The 17,500-nt window shown below is 46.7% G+C and overlaps 1 protein-coding gene across 1 annotated transcript in view; it reads right to left on the bottom strand.

The window, feature by feature from the left end:
• LOC134062183 (synapsin-3-like) overlaps positions 1–17,500 on the bottom strand; it is a 108,695-nt gene that overhangs the window by 8,697 nt on the left and 82,498 nt on the right. The window contains exons 6-9 of the mRNA XM_062518110.1: positions 16,297–16,359; positions 10,672–10,814; positions 8,419–8,493; positions 7,231–7,333 (exon numbers count right to left, since the gene is read on the bottom strand). Coding sequence (XP_062374094.1) covers positions 7,231–7,333; positions 8,419–8,493; positions 10,672–10,814; positions 16,297–16,359 — 384 coding nt within the window. The remainder of the gene's footprint in view (positions 1–7,230; positions 7,334–8,418; positions 8,494–10,671; positions 10,815–16,296; positions 16,360–17,500) is intronic.

Here is a 17,500-nt window from a genome sequence, read left to right as displayed (position 1 = left end):
GAGTGTGTTTGGTAGACCCCACGGCAGCACAGAGAGGAATCAAGCATGCACGCATACACCCACCCACACACACACACACACACGCACACACATAAACACACACACACACACACACACGAGACCTATGCTCGCAGTTATGCCAGGAAGGACAGCGTTTGACTCCTCTGTCTAAATATGGCCAGGACTCGGCCCCGACGTCAGCCTCTACACTGAGATAATGACAGTGCAGTTTTCCGCCGCCGTGGGCTCCGCTGGGAATCTGGGAACCCGTGGGGAGGGAACATTCTGGAATGTGGCGATAGAGACAATGGAGCTTAATTTAGATGTACAGTTTGGAGATGCAGAAATAAACTAACACTTGAGGGTTTTTTTTTATTCTGTTTTTTGACTTTTTTTGTCTACAGGAAACAAAAAGAAAATGATTTCCGTGGGAAAATGTTTTTTAGACAGAGGCGGTGTGGAGAAAACCGAACAGAAGCATGTAATAACCAAATGAAAAGTCATCTGTATCACATTCAGACATGGATAGGCTAAACACATGAAGTCATACTTCTTCTTCAACTGTGAATTCACACATACATACACACACACACACGCATATACAGTCACAGACTGACTGGCACACACACGCGTTTGCATATACTGTACATACTTTCACAGAGGTTCTCAGAAACACCTCTTTTTTTCCAACCCTCTCTTTTTACACTTGTTACACACATACACACACACACACACACACACACACAGCCAGGGTCGCAGGAGGCTCCCCCTGTCTCTGTAGACATAAGCCAGACTTGACTTGTCTACAGGAAACAATGGGTTCCTGGTTCCTGGGAGAGAGAGAGAGAGAGTGTGTGTGTGTGTGTGTGTGTGTGTGTGTGGAAGGGGGGGGGGGGGGGGGGGGGGGTTGTCACTATGGCGAGACTGCCCTCCCTACTCTCCTTACATCATCATATCCTCAGCATGGCCGAGCCCAGGGACCAGAGATAGCCGGAGGGGGAGAGGGGAGAGGGGAGAGGGGAGAGGGGAGGGACACGGCCACTATCTCAGCTCCAGCCAGGTCTGGAGGGGGCTAGAGAGCAGAGCAGAGCAGGGGGATTTCTCCTGAGCCGGGAGGAAGAGGTGGGGTGGGGTGGGGTTGAAATGATGAGCTGCGTGAGCCAGATTTAGACGTGAGCTCACTGCACCGTCAGGATTACATGGGGTTGGGGCTTCAGTATAGATGATATGGGGTTGGGCCTGCAGTATATAGATGATATGGGGTCGTTTCTTCAGTATAGATGGTATGGGGTCGGTTCTTCAGTATAGATGGTGGTCGGTTCTTCAGTATAGATGATATGGGGTCATCTCTTCAGTATAGATGGTATGGGGTCGGTTCTTCAGTATAAATGGTGGTCGGTTCTTCAGTATAGATGATATGGGGTCATCTCTTCAGTATAGATGGTATGGGGTCGGTTCTTCAGTATAAATGGTGGTCGGTTCTTCAGTATAGATGATATGGGGTCATCTCTTCAGTATAGATGGTATGGGGTCGGTTCTTCAGTATCAGGATGATATGGATTAGGGGCTTCAGTACTATATCATGTATAGTTGATCTTCATGTCCACGGATTTGAGACTAGGACGGCAGACATCACCTCACAGAGTTGGACTTGCATTGGAGTGTGGCTCTGACACGCTGACCAATACGTTAGCTCTAGACATGAGCCCTGTGATGCAGCCGGAAAAGGCCTGCAGGTGGCCTGGTTTACCCTGCTCTCTTCTGCCCCCTCTGGCGGGGGCATTCAAGGCCTGCAACAAGTGCACAGCACACTCTCCCATTATCAAACAATCTGCATTGAGCTCTGGTGTGTATGAGCATGTGAATCGATGAATCACATGCTATGTGTGTATGTATTTGTGTGCATCACTGCACTATTCTTGCGTGCATATGTGTGGATATGTGTGGATATGTGTGGATGTGTGTGGATGTGTGTGGATGTGTGTGGATGCGTGTGCATATGTGTGGATGTGTGTGCATATGTGTGGATGTGTGTGGATGTGTGTGCATATGTGTGGATGTGTGTGCATATGTGTGGATGTGTGTGGATGTATGTGCATATGTGTGGATGTGTGTGGATGTATGTGCATATGTGTGGATGTGTGTGGATGTGTGTGCACTCTTGTGTATAACGTACAGCACTGTGCTGGGGGGTTGCATCATACCACTACCATACCATTTGTAGGTGTGTTTATGTACGCGTGGGTGTCTGTCAGAGCATGCTCTGTGTGTGTGTGTGTGTGTGTGTGTGTGTGTGTGTGTGTGTGTGTGTGTGTGTGTGTGTGTGTGTGTGTGTGTGTGCGCGTGTGTGTGTGTGTGTTGGGTGGGTGTGTGCATCTTTCAGGCAGCACGAACAACACAGATGTTTTTAACATTGTGTACAGTATGTCTGTGACAGGGCGTGTCAACCCTGTGGTCAATAAATAATGATAATTATACCTCAGGGGAACAGAAACACAGAGTGCAGAATTCCCACTTTCCTTTTCCAACACACGCTCAACACCTGTCACAACCGGCTCAGGTGAAACACTGTGCAATACTACTGCAATACTTATAGTAGCCCGGCCCCCCTACATGTTTAAAGCAACACTAAAGGACTTTTCCTCTGTCGCACGAACGCTATTTGTTTATCCAGCAAATAACGATGTCCACAGACAATGCAGAGTACAGTATGTTGGATGACTTTATGAAAGTATGATGTATTGCAACATCGAAGCAAGTCAAATTTGTAGTTTCTTATGTCTCATTCATCAAACTACAGATACGCTACGATCTGGTAAAGTTACATAGTGCGGTTATTGTCGATAGAGGGCCGCAAAGTGAAAGCAGAAGTGAAAGCAGAGTTGATGAACCGCTGAAATTATACATTATTTCAAGGTACGAAAAACTCTTTAGTGTTGCTTTAAGCTACAGAATTGCCACTTTTCAGATGATCTGATGGCAAGACAGATAAATCTACATGATCTATCAGAAGGAAAAAAATAAACAAACAAATAAGCAAATAAATAAATACAAACAAATCTGATCAGAACAAATCTGATCCACAGATGCACAGACAGTCACACAGCATTAAAATAACACCACCACCACCGACAACAACAACAACAACAACAAAACCATGAATGAAAAGCTGCAATGTCTGGCTTTGTGATGGTCTCCAAAGCTTCTCTTCCCCTCTCTACACAAAGGCATAGACCTAGAGCTACTGTTCTGTGGCGTCATTGACCTATCTTCAGGTACTATTCTAAAGCCCCATTAACAGACCATGCCAATGTAATTGCAGCAATCGCAGCAATCAACCTCTGGTGACGCAAAACATCACGCAACAGCATCAAAATGTCAACTATTGAGGCAATAAGCGATGGGTGACCAGCAAATCGCAGTATATATAAACGGGGCTTAAACCTACTCGTGAATAGGAGGAAACATGAGCTCCTGCCTGTGTAAACCCGTGTGATGTCAAATAAGCTGGGTGACCCTTAAAAGTGCATATATCCCACGAGAAAAACTCCCAAAAGGTCCGGTGTTAAAGCTCTTCAGACACCCCGTGGTTAAGTGGCTAATTAATCCAACATGGAGGTGGGACAGAGGACAGACGCGGCCTTCAGATCTTTACTACAGTAATATTTGAGTTATAGATGTTATTATTATCCCTGCGTCTAAGAGCATGCTGGCTTTGATCTGGTCCCTCATCTGATTTTTATATGGTCACAAGCACTGCGTGAGAGAGAGTGTGTACAGGCCCCTATCAAGCCCTATAGTGGGAACCAGTGCTACTTACACAAGGATATGGTCAAAGGTTAAGGAATAATATAGAGCCAGGAAACCAGCAAGGGTACTAATGTATGATACATACAGTGCTTCATTTGTAAAAACAATAAGAATATGTGCGCGTGTAATGCACAATGGATACTTTTAGGCTCATTGTCAAACTTTTTGATACAACACCACACATAAATAACAAAAATAAGTTACACTGAAAAATTATGTCAAAGCATGGCATACTCGTGTCTTTATAGAGTGTGCAGAAGACTAACCATTAATAGCCACTTACTTAATCAATATGTGGGTAACAAACTCCATCAGGCAAGTGGATTGCTGATGAAATATTAAGCAGTAGCATTGTAAAGGGAGACATGCCATTGTGCTACAGTCACACTCACACACACACACACACACACACACACACACACACACACACACACACACACACACACCCACACACACATCCATAGCCGCAAGCCAGAACCAGATACAGTGAGTCAGTTCAGTCCTAGACTGTGACCTGTGTTTCAGTTCCGATATGACCACGCCATGCTGGACCCTCGCAGCTCTATCAGGCCACCCAGCCGCTCACCTCCACGGCCCATCCCTTCCCCTGAGGACTGAGTCAGTCGGACGGCTAACGTACATCACTGGAGCTGTGGGGTAACGGTCAGTGAATCAGCCCACAGCCGTGGGCCATCCAGTTCCTCAGTCATACTCATCCCGCACTATCAACAGCTAGGAATCAGATGCAGACGTTACGGAGGAGAGCGCTATAACAGACAGTGGTGTGCATTCAGCAGAGTTCACAAAGGCGACTCAGTCAGGTGGTTGCATGGCATGCCCTACTGTAGGATAAAGGTAAAAGGTTGGGTTCTTGGCATGAGATTTTTATCCAAAGCAACTTACAAAAGACTTGTTGCAACCAGGAATCAAACCCAGCTTGCACGCTAGCAAGGCTGTACTACCACACCCAATCAGATAGGATCAGATAGATATTTTATGGTAAGCTGTGTTTATCATATCTGGTTCAGGAGAATATACTGTATTCAAACTAAAACAGTGACAAAGGAGTGAGCTCAATATGAATCACCACAGCACTTGGCGCTAAACTAAAATGTCCCTTTTCTGATCTCCAAGCTAAAACAGCTGTTTTACAAACTAAAACAGCTCCATATGAATCAGTACACAACCCAACCAGGAAGTTCTGTATACAGGCCTCATCCTTTGAGTGGGGCTCAGGTCAGATAGATAAATGGATAGTCATAGATAGATACTTTATTGATCCCCAAGGGGAAATTCAAGGTCCCAGCAGCTTAAGACACCACACACAACATACTGTACACTACAATGTCAACAGGATGATAGTCAAATGATAGTCAGAGCAGTAGTGGTAGTGTACAACTACAGTATACTATAATGTCTGGGAAAGCTTAACCGGGGAGATTGAGATGAATGATTACCGGCTGTGATCAACATTAAATATCAAAATTCAAAATACATTGATCAATTAGATGTGCTCAACATCATAGTGTGGTGCTATACAGTGAGAGGTCAAATAGTGTTGACATTGCCATCGAACTACTGACATGACAATCCGGTTTGAGTTCAGCTTGGTGTCAAAAAGAGGAGCCTTACACACACACACACACACACACACACACACACACACACACACACACACACACACACACACACACACACACACACACACACACACACTTGATGTCAAGAAAGGAGAGCCTATACAAACACGACTGTTCCAGAGATTTCAGGAACATCTCCACACAGGAACCACATTTACTCCACTGCCGAATTTTGATAATAAAAGAAGCCAATTAGGAGGTTTTTGTATTGATATTTATAACTCCACATGTTCCCTCAACTCTCTCTATTCATGTTCCCAGGCTTTTAAGATTTATGGCCTTTTTGTTTGATTTTCAGGCCGGGATGAAGACTGGATGTCTTGGATCCTGCTGCTGGCCTCTGAAGTCTGAAGTCTGAAGTCTGTGCCCTTGTTCTTGAGGCCTAGTTCCCCCCTCACAGCCGGTTACATTATAGCACATCAAAGAAATGACGCCGAGGAGCGTCTGGTAATGAAATGAAATGTCAACGCCCATTCCTATTGAAGCTTTACGGCAAACGCTCTGAAAACACACACACTGGACATGATGTGATAGGCCTATTGTGTCGGTGACCCGCAATGAACCCGAATGAATGTGGGGATCAAGTATCTGCCATTAGAACATATTTTAAGTGTCTGTTTGACTGGCTCTGTAAAGTCCAGACACTGTTGATCCTATAGAGAAAGACTGGAAGCCAAATGCCATTCTGAGGAGATGGTTTTGGCCTGCCGCGGGAAACAGATGTTAGAGAGCTTAAGGGCAGACTGAAAACAAACTCAAGAGGAGCCGTTTGGTGTGTGCGGAGTTGTTAAGAGCCCAACTCGCCACCCTTAAACACATCTTTTACACTTCGGCTGCTAAACTCGGAGAAGCCGAGAGTGGAGTGTGTTGATGTGTGGAATGGACCAAGAAGAAAAAACGAGAGTCCATCTTTTTTACTAGGTACAAAAGTAATCCTTTAATGATTTCTTTGCTCGTTTATAAAGAACTTTGAATGACGAATGGTGCCATATACAGTACTGTGCAAAAGTTTAGGTATTTGTCTATTTTCGATCCTTTGTGTTATTGTGCTATTTTTGAGTGATAGAGTGAAATTGATTTGGGGGTTTGGGGCTCTCTGACCCTTTGTCCGTTCTAAATTTTTTTTTTTATTGTTAAATTTATCTAACTATTCATGCCGTTTTGAACCCTTCCTCTCCTCTCACCATTGTTTAAAATGCACCTAAAACATTTGCGCAACACTCTTCAGTGCCTTACCTTGCCAAATGTTTTGACAGGCCTTTGATGAGGATCCTATTCCAAATGTTTTGACTCTCGTCAAGGTCATGAGACTCTGACATGCGTACAGTTTTGCGGTTCTCAAGGATGCAGCATCAAGGCTAGACAGGGACGCTTCCTGGCTCCACTCCCTCCCTCCCTCTCTCTCTCTCTCTCTCTCTCTCTCTCCCTACTCACTTCCCCTCTCTCGCTCACTCTCTCTCTCCTATCCTGCAAAGTATCCTATAAAAAAACTGAATATTCGTACAGATAATAAGGAAAAAATGTTTTGACTGTACGGGATGTATTACATGTTAGTCATCAGTTGCGCTTCGGACACTTAAAGGGAGTAGTACTCTTTTGTGCAAATAGGGTTTAGTCTACTCGGGAAATGACCGATCAAGGGTAGTTTTTTTTTTACTTTGATCCAGACTTGTGAACACCCAACCCAACATTACCGTACACCAGACCATAAAATAACACATCAAATAACACAATAACATCCAACAGTAAAGCTTGATGCATAGGTGCTTCCCGACAGTACCTCGATGATGTAGTCATTGCCATCCTTTCCATGGACGGCCTTCACCGCACAAATGTCCAGACCTCCGAACATCTCAGCACAGGAGTCTACCCACAGCCGATACCTGCAGGAACATGCCCGTTAAGTTCATGATAGAGTCATGTGAAGTTCTAATGATTGTTGCCCTCCCGACACACACTCACCCAGACTACCTCCTCATTAGTTAGTAGTCATCTCATTAGTTTCATGATTCACATGTCTGTTTTTTGTAGCCCATAAATATTCTCTCTCTCACTTACTCACTCTTCCTCTCTTTCACTCACTCGCATGGCACCTCAAATGGCGTACTTCTGTACTTACAGTACAATGCCTCATGTTACAGTAATGCATGGCAGCTGTCACACTGAACATTCCGACAACGCAAAGTGCAGTTTAGTAAGAAATAAACTAAACTAAACTAAAAAAACGAAACTAAAATAAACTGCTAGTCACCGGAGGGTGCACTGAATGGTCAAAAAGTTGAGTGTGAGGCCCCAGCTGTGGCCCAACTGGCTGCACTGTACACCGGCGACACGGGTTCGATTCCCGCCCCGTGGTGCTTTACGGATCCCATCCCTGTTCTCTCTCCCATTCGCTTCCTGTCTCTCTCCACTGTTCTATCAATAAAGGCATAATAAGCCCAAAAATATACTAGTTGAGTGTGTAACGGTGGACACTTTTTGCCCTCAACGGACGCCATCATGGCTATATAGTGGAAGAGGAGGGAGCATTTTCAAACTTGTGATAATACACAGTACGATCATGTCACTGTCAAATAGAGGACACCAATAAAGTTAGATTTAAATGTTGTGGTCCTCATTTCCGTTAACACAGGGTATTGCACTAAAGTGTACTGATGGAGGTATTTCATTTGCCACTCGCTCACTCACTCACTCACTCACTCACTCACTCACTCACTCACACTCACTCACTCACTCACTCACTCACTCACTCACTCACTCACTCACTCACTCACTCACTCACTCACTCACTCACTCACTCACACTCACTCACTCACTCACTCATTCACTCATTCACTCACTCACTCACTCACACTCTCACACTCTCACACTCACACTCGCACTCACAATCACACTCTCTCTCACACTCACTCTCACACTCACTCACTCCACCATTCACATTTCAGACAAAACTGACTTAACTACCCACCTGTCCGTCATTGCAATCTGTTCCAGCATGGCAGAGCCTGTGTTGGCCTTCCAGTTACCTGAAATGGACGTCCTCCTGACAAAACATAACCGAAACGAAACAAAACAGAATAACAAAGGGGAGGAAAAAAGGAGGAAGTGAATCAGAGGTCTACTCTTTCTCAGTACCGGTAAAGAATCACAGAGATAACCACACCGGTAATAGAGGGAGCATTAGTCACTGGCTGCAAAGCTTTTGGGTTTGTGGACAGACGCTGGGGGCTCTGGCCTACTGATGTGGAAACACAATTTAGTGAAGAGGCCCTCTGATAGGTGCAATTAAAATGGCAACTCATTCGGCTGTTTCTCATTTTCTTCTCTCCAGGCCACAAACCCCAAAATAAATAAAAAATAAAAAAACCCAAACGCCCATCATCACCCCCCGAGGCCTGATGGTGAGGAGGGACGCTACAGCTACAGCTACGCAAGCAGCCGGCTGTGGACAGATGGAGTGTTTTTGGCTGCAACCCGACGAGCTGAAAGGGAAGCGTTGGAGGAAAGTATGTGTGTGTGTGTGTGTGTGTGTGTGTGGGGTGGTGGTGGTGGTGGTCGGTGGACAGAAGATAAGGCAGGCAGGCGGGCGGGCGGGCGAGCGGACAGGCATTGGGTAACTCTGCCTCTGACTCATCCCAACCACCACCACCGCCACAGCAAGAGAGGCCTCACTGCTGCTGCTGCTGCTGCTGCTGTTGCTTCAGCCATGACTGTGGTTAAATGAACACATCACACGGGGGCGGCGGTGGTGGGGGGGGGGGGGGGGGCGGTGGTGGGTGATGTTGGCCGCAGCTCTTTGTTTTTCATTCAGCGTGAGGGAGATGATAAGAAAGGAATGGGGTGTGGGAGGTTGTCAGGAGGGGAAAGGAGGGAGGGTGGGTGTGTGTGTGTGTGTGGGGGGGGGGGGGGGGCTTGGATGCTGAGGGGGTGGAGTATGACTAGGCTGTTTGTTTGAATGGAGACAAAAAAACAGGTCTTTACTGTAAAAAAACAACTCACACAAGCTTTGATGTGAGATCGCGGGGAAACGAATAAACTAAAACAAAAACAAAATTCAAATCTCTGAGGGTTTTAAGTGGGTTGTAAAAGTCACTGCATCTGAAAGCACTGTCTTCAGAGCATTTCAGCCAACTGCTGCGAAGGGTGTTTATGAACAGTGCTTATTATGGTATATGAATGAGGCCTGCTGTGTTCAGCTGTCACTACAAAATTATGAGCTAAATATGAAAACGTCAACAAGCACAATGCCATTTTAAAACACAGCTGCAACTTCTGACAGAGTTCAAGAATAGTTGAGACAACTCTGCAAATAAGGCCAATGACTGAAGTATTTGCTGGTGACACCATGTTATGATTTTGAAAAACTCATGATTTTGGCCAAACACTCCTGTAAAGTCTACTTTCCAGGTCTAATAGAGACCACAGGCATGCTTATAACCGGAGGAACTGCAGTAGCCTGACTGTCCCTCTCACTGACAGTCAGCTCGAGAAGCTGATGTACAGCCGTCACTGAGAAAAGCCTCCTGGGGACACTCAAACATACAGTACAGTGCTCCTCTTTACCATGTCTGGTGCCAAGATAAAGCTACAGCTGGCCACTCTGCACTGCCAGCTGAGGCACGGCACGGACTCCTGGCTGTAGATTCTAGCTCCTTGAGATGGACTGACCTGAGTCTAGTGGCACCAGTTGGCTCGGCATAAATCTACTGACACGCAAGGTCTCACTTGAGCCTAGAGCCACAAGATTGTCTGACTTGAGTCGCATGCCACAAGCTGGCACCAAGTGCCACAGTTTATACGAAGCTGGGCGATATACAGAAGGAGGAGATGAGATGCCCGCTCTGTGGTGACCTGTTGGCACCGCTGCCTGGGCGGGACGCGGGCAGCATCCTTCCCCACATGTTGGCAGCGGGAGCCTGGGAAACTCGCTAGCGGAGCGGAGCGGAGCCGGGCCGGGGCAGAGCAGAGCAGAACAGAACTCTCTGTCCCTTCCTCTCGTCTCCAGTCAAAAGAGACGTCTGGTCTCCTCGGAGTCCAGCTCGCGCGCTTTTAAAAATAGTGCGTTCGGCAACATCCTGCCCTGAAGGCTTCATTGCGTGAACAAGACTACCAACATACACAGCTGCATGGCCAAAATGCAAAACATGGTTGGAACCAGAGGAAACCGCAGAGATAAACAGAGCGCATAGGCGCTCTCAGAGCGAGATGTGAGCCATCTTACATGTAGGCCTTGTAGTTGTTCCCAATCTTCTGGATCCTGATGTCGTACTTGGAGTCTATGAAAGGCTCCGAGGTGGCGTAGGTTTTGGCCAGAGCGACAACGCTGGTGATGTCCTGGAAGTCATCCTGGTTCTCCACCTTAATCTGCACAGTGGAGAAGAACGGTCAAAGAAGTACACACATGATTAAAGGTGCAGTCTGCGATTCCGGAGATTTTTTTTTGTTTTTCATTTTGGGGTTTGATTTCGGTGGTCAAAGACATAAACATGGTTAAAGAGTCTGAGTAGTATGAGATTCTAAAACTACTATTCAAATGACTCTCTTTCCCATTTTCCCATTTACAGAGCCAGAACTGCATATAAACATCAGTGTTTTTCAGCACACAAACAGAACACACATCTTGAGGACAAAGAGGAGCAGTTACTTGAATTTGAAAAGAGGCTATTGTATCAGAACTGTAGACCTCATATTTAGCACACAGTCAATTTAATCGTAGGGAGAAAAATGTTCTGCGAACATTTCCCACCGAGAACCTGCATTGGCTGAGAACGTAGCCTATAACAACCAGCTGGCTACCACAAGATTTCAACGAAACCACTACAGATGTCTTGCGCGCCTTGAGCAAACATTATTCCAGATTATACAGTGCTAACGCGCTAATGAGTAATGCGATTCGCCCATATCGGACACGACAAGCCAAATATTGTTTAAAATAACAGCGTGTGCATTCCCCTTTGGAGGGACTCCACATCATGGTGAGTAATGACGGCTATAGTGGGAGCTGAACGCGCCATTAATCTCACTTGGGTCACATGAAGAAGACAGTGCAGCGAAGAGGCTCCCAGTCGCATTAATCACCAGCCTTTAATGCGCGTTCTGCGGCTAATGCTAATGTCTTTTTCCTTAAGCCTATTATGCTGATAATATCCAGCGCACCCACTGCCTTGCCCTGGCTCATTACTGTCGCTGGTGCCGTGATTCATGCCCATATGAGATGAGGGCTGGGCAACGGGCACCACAGAGTTGGGGCAGATCTGGGGCAGATGTGATGGTGCCGGGCCCGGGACAGATAGATTTGGGCCCAGAGATGAGATGTCTTGTCTGGGTTCTGCACTTCTGTGGGAGACAGAAGGGAGGGTGCCTTGGTCTGGCGCCAGTGGGGTTGACTGATGCATGATGGGATGCCCTCTGGACCACAAATGCCGGGCAAGATGGCAGTGTGAGGCGTGAGAGAGAGAGAGAAAGAGAGAGAGAAAGAGAGAGAGAGATACAAAGAGAGAAGGGAGCGTGTGAGAGAGAGAGAGAGAGAGAGAGGGGAGCGTGAGAGAGGCAGGGACACAGAGAGAGATGGGAGTGTGAGAGAGGGATGTGTGAAGGTAAGACAGATGAGGGATAAGGTTGGGGGTGGAGTGAGAGAATAGGAGAGAAAGGGTGAGAAACAGAGAGAAAAGTGGGATTGAAAAAAAGATAATAAGACGAGAAGAAAGGTGGGCATGGGAGTACAGAGTCAGGGAGGGTGAGCAGCAGCGAGTATCAAAATGAAAAAAGAGTGTGTGTGTGTGTGACTGTGTGTGTGTGTGTGTGTGTGTGTGTGTGTGTGTGTGTGTGTGTGTGTGTGTGTGTGTGTGTGTGTGTGCATTGGTGACAAAGAAAGAGAGAGTGTTTCTATGTATGTGCTCGCCTCTGTGTGCATCTATGTATGTACTGTATGTGCTTGCCTCTGTGTGTGTGTGTGTGTGTGTGTGCATATATGGGTGCATATGGGTGCATATGTGTGTGTGACAGAGAGGGGGGGGGGGGGGGAGTAACGGAATTAACCATGTCCCAGGTGATTCCCAATGCAAGGTGGAAATAAGTTTATACAGGCAGTCTGGCTCCTGGAGTCTTCTGTTAATACCATCAGGAGGAGAGGAGGAGGAGGAGGAAGGGAGGAGAGGAGGAAGAGGAGAAGGAAGGGAGGAGAAGACAGGGGGAGGAGGAGGAGAGGAATGCAAGTACAGTAGAAGACAAATAACCCTGTGCCACTACACATGCAGGTGCACACCGCCGGGGCTTCTGGGTAAAAAGAGGACAACGTTTTTCAATGTCAGGACCCAGTAAATATCCAACCCATTCTGACATTAATGTGTGTCTTCTGCAATACAGATTCAGAGAGAGAGAGACAGAGAGGGAGAGAGAGAGAGAGAGTGAGAGAGAGAGAGAGAGAGAGAGAGAGAGAGAGAGAGAGACAGAGAGACAGAGAGAGAGAGAGAGAACTAAAAGATGAGATATCTTTAAAGCCGTAAACAGTGCTTGGACCTTTGAGGGAATGGACAGAGCCTGCGCTACAGTCTAATCTGTACAGCAGCTTTCTGGCAAACTGAAAACTGTTAACGATAATGATAACATGACAATTGTGGAATACTCAAATAATCACAGCACAGAAGCTAATTTGACATAATGTACAGTAACATCTCCTGCTTCAACGACTCATACTGTCAAATTTTGTTGCGTGTAAAGAATATCAATTTCTGACCGTTTATAGCAACACACCTTGTAACTAATGTGACTCATGAGGCCTTTTGAGGGTCAAACAGAAGTATAGCACTTGGCTCAGTGTCCATGCAAGAAATGAGTAGTGTTTATATAGATTCCTATAGAGGCTTATAACAAAGCATTGGCGTCAGTGGGAAGCAGTAATGTGCAGCTCCACCTCCGCGCTGCACTACAAAGCGCTGAACAATAGGTCATGGGTTTGCATCCCATGGGGGGGTGGAGTCTGATTAAAAGTGTACCTTTCCTGTCCTGTGGGGAGCCGTGAACTTAAAAGTCATTAATGAATGTAAATAGCCGCTCCCTGTCCTGTTTACGGAGGAGAGGAGGAGAGGAGAGGAGGAAGGAGGAAAGGAGGAGGAGAGGAGAGGAGGGAATTCCCTCGGCTGGGGTGTAAAGGCACAGTTTGTTCAGGGGGCAAGTGGAGCGCTGAGAACATCAGAGGAGGGATGGCCTGTGTCCAAGACAATCTCCTCCTTACTCTCTCTCTCTCTCTCTGACTCTCTCTTCCCCTCTTTCTCCCCCTCTCTCTCCCTCTCTCTCTACTTCTCTCTCTCTCCCTCTCTGTCTCGTACTTCTTTTCCTCCATGTGCAGTTCCCTCTCTGCTCTTGTTCCATCGGGGTCACCAGAGGTCAAGGAGGTCAAGGGAACTCTCTTAAGGAGCGCTCGAGGCGGGGGCCCCGATGGAATGTTGAAGCGCTTCCAGTTCTTGCTGAGACGAGGGGGAGCCCGCTCATGAAGGAGGCGCCCTATCTGCCTCCGCATCCATGAGTCTACTTTTGGGCCCAGGGGTACTCAACATGTGTGTGTGTGTGTGTGTGTGTGTGTGCCTCCGCATCCATGAGTGTACTTTTGGGCCCAGGGGTCCTCGACACACACATGTGTGTGTGTTTGTGTGTGTGTTTGTGTGTGTGTGTGTATGTGTGTGTGTGTGCCTCCGCATCCATGAGTGTACTTTTGGGCCCAGGGGTCCTCGACACACACACACACGTGTGTGTGTGTGTGTGTGTGTGTGTGTGTGTGCACTTACTATGTGTGTGTCTGTGCAGCTAATATAATGACCTAAATAGCTGTATTCTTCCTTGTTGCCTTTATGCCATAGGACCAGCGCAGAAGAGTCTTCAGCTGTGCAGGTGCGTTAATCTCAAGTGTACTAATCTGTGCTGGTGATCATTCATTTAACAACTATAAAAAAATCAAACAGCAGATACAGTAGGAAGGTGCAGTTCAGCACAGTGAGGAAGGGCATGAGATGAGTACGCTGCGGCTACAGACTTGTTTCCAGTTTGGGTAAACTTAGGAAGTGGGAAAATTACAGACTACATCCTCTCACTTGGCCTTCTCAGCTGTCATGTCTCCATTAGAGAAGGGACCCTAGCAGGATTTACCAGACTCTGAAGGGCACGCGATCATTTGGAATGTTTCGCATGACACCAAAGACAAGCAAGAGCAGCTCCGATGATTTAATGGAGTTTAGTCAGACATTGCTGAAGTCACAATCCTCTATGCTGATGTTGCAAAAACAACTAAATACACCTAAATACAATCTATGAGAATTTGTGATTAATGCTTGGATATAACGAGATAATGGATTTCACTCTAAATGACAGCGAGTGGTCTGCCTTATGTTGGTGCCAGTGTAACTTACTGTACAGTAAACCTATTTCAGCATCCCACCATTTGACCAACGTAACAATAACATTTGACTACTTGCACACATGAGTAAGTGAATGTTTTAGGTGGGCTCAGTTAGCCGAAGGTTATAAAAGCGTTGCCTATCGTTCAACAAATGGCCAGTTTAGTAGTGCTAAGTAGACTTTGGTAGACCAAGAGCACCTTGGGCCAATCACATTGCGTTTAACCCTGAGTAGGTACTCTCCTGGCCCTGAAACAGCCTTGATAAAAGCTCTTAGGGGTGTGTTCTGTGAAGGGAGAACAGGTCAATTTACAAGATAAATTTGTTGGTGGAAACTGCCCTTACAGTATATCTAACAAATACAGTACTTTTGCTTAAGGGGCACAGAGTGGTTATGCTTCCTCTGTAATTGTTATCTCTTACTCTCAAGCTTGTACTGGTGTTGTTGTTGTCACTGCATTGTTCTTGTCATTGTTGTTGTTTACTCTACCATGAGGCCTGAGAGAAACATAATTTAAATCCTCTATATGTCTTGCACATTGATCTGTTGGCTTTGCTTAGACAGGTCCTGAACCGTCACTTCTGTGAAGCACCTAAACTGCCTTGCCGTCCTCTGCATCCTCCGTGGCCCCCGTGGTCCCTGTGGGGCAGCCGAGGAAAACAGGCTGTTCATGGGTAACTTCTCCGCGCATGCAAAGCCCTGCATCATGACATTGGGAGTTGCTCTGGCAGGATTGGGTTTCTCCACTTCACTCCCTAGACGGCGGGCCTGATAAAGGCTCTTGTTCTCGACCGGCGCCCACTCCCACCCTGGGAAGTCCCCCGAAAGCACCCTGCCCCAGTCCCCAGCACCCTGGCCCCCTTTTTCCCAGAGAGGAAAAGCGTTGAGAACCATCAAGAAGGGTGTAGCCACCCAGAGATGGAGAGAGAAAGAAAAAGAGAAAGAGAGAGAGATGTGGAGTGAGAGATGTGGAGAGAGAGAGAATGCCTGATTCAACAATTAGAGCATAACTTCACACCATTTAGTCCTGATAAGAGAGAAAGAAATGGATTGCATGCTTCAGGCGATCCTTTATCTCGCCAGGGCTGAATGCCCTGAAATCTAGCCCTTTGGATTGGATTCTCTCTCTCTCTCTCTCTCTCTCTCTCTCTCTCTCTCTCTCTCCCTCTCTCATTTTAATACAAGCCGGGTGTTTACATACTGTAAAATAAGCTGATTTTCCCATAGCGCCAATGCTGATTCGATGACGAAGGTCTGGGGGTGTAGTGTGTGTGTGTGTGTTGGGTGGGGTGACGGATATGATGGTAGATGGGGTGCAGGTTCAGGTTGTGGTTGTGGTTGTGGTTGAGGGTGGGTGCTGTGGGGGTCTTACGTACCTTTCCCATGCCTGCGTGTGCGTGTGTGTGTGTGCGTGTGTGTGTGTGTGTGTGTGTGTGTGTGTTGGGGTCTTACGTACCTTTCCCATGCCTGCGTGTGCGTGACCCATCTTCACGACCACGGGGAACGCCGGCGTGGGTTGCTGGAGAGTCGGGGAAAAAACGCAGAGAGAAGACGGTGTTAACCACTCGTAGGCACCGTGCGCACACACACACACACACACACACACACACACACACACACACACACACACACACACACACACACACACACACACACACAAACACACAAACACACAGGACTGCCCACAGTATGCTGGGAAGCCTTCCTCCCGTGTGTGTAGCTGCGGTTTTGACCCTATGAACGCACTTTGGTTAGGGATTGAGTGGGAGATTTACAGACCTCTTAACTGTACAGTACAGTACTGTACAGTGAGTAACATGGGCGTATGACAGGCTAATACGAAAACCCACCCAACAACTGAATTAGGAAAAGAAAACGCTTACGTCTATTTGAGAACCATGCGAAATCACGTGTCAATAGTCAACTCAACAAAACTTTATTTGGTCTGAAAAAACAACCGAGGGGCGTTTTGAAGCTGACTGACGTCGGAACCTTGAGGGCACTCTTGGGAGACCATGGGGGAATTCTGGGAAAATGATGAAACGGGGCCTAACCACGGCCTATTGACCACAAGGATAGGCTTTGGCCCACTCCACTCCATGGTTTCCCAACCTCACGCGCATTTGCAAACGATGCTGAACATCAACAGATGACATCAAATGTTCCTTAAAACAAACTCGCCACCCTCTACACCCATTTCTGATCAATGATCTGACTTTGCCGTCAGTGTGAGTGCTAAGCCAGAGAGGTTTTCGAGAGGATATGTAAAACACACGAGGAAACCTCATTTTTCTTTTCTATTTTAGGCCTCGGAAACAACCAAAGACCATCTCTCTCTTGAAACCATGCAGTACAGCCACAAGCCCAGTGCCATCTTGTCGCAATTAATGAAGACCCTGGAGAGACTAACTCAAAGGAACCAACTATTACTCATTGAGGGAAATGTTTGCACTATCAAACCTCCATGGCAAATACAAAACTAACACCAAGGCTCATTTATGCTCAGGGCTAAATACTGTATGTGCACGCATGTGGATGGAGATTTCTGTCCATATTCTGTGTTCAATTCCTCCGTCTTTTCGTCCATCCATTTTCTATGAGCTAACTGATACACCTGAAACTGATCACAGTTTGAAATGGACACACCTATTAAATTAATT

The sequence above is a fragment of the Sardina pilchardus genome, chromosome 17 (genome assembly GCF_963854185.1).
Source record: "Sardina pilchardus chromosome 17, fSarPil1.1, whole genome shotgun sequence".
Lineage (NCBI taxonomy): Eukaryota > Metazoa > Chordata > Actinopteri > Clupeiformes > Clupeidae > Sardina > Sardina pilchardus.
The sequence above is the reverse complement of the archived record's forward strand: the minus strand, read 5'-3'. Positions and strand labels throughout refer to the sequence as shown.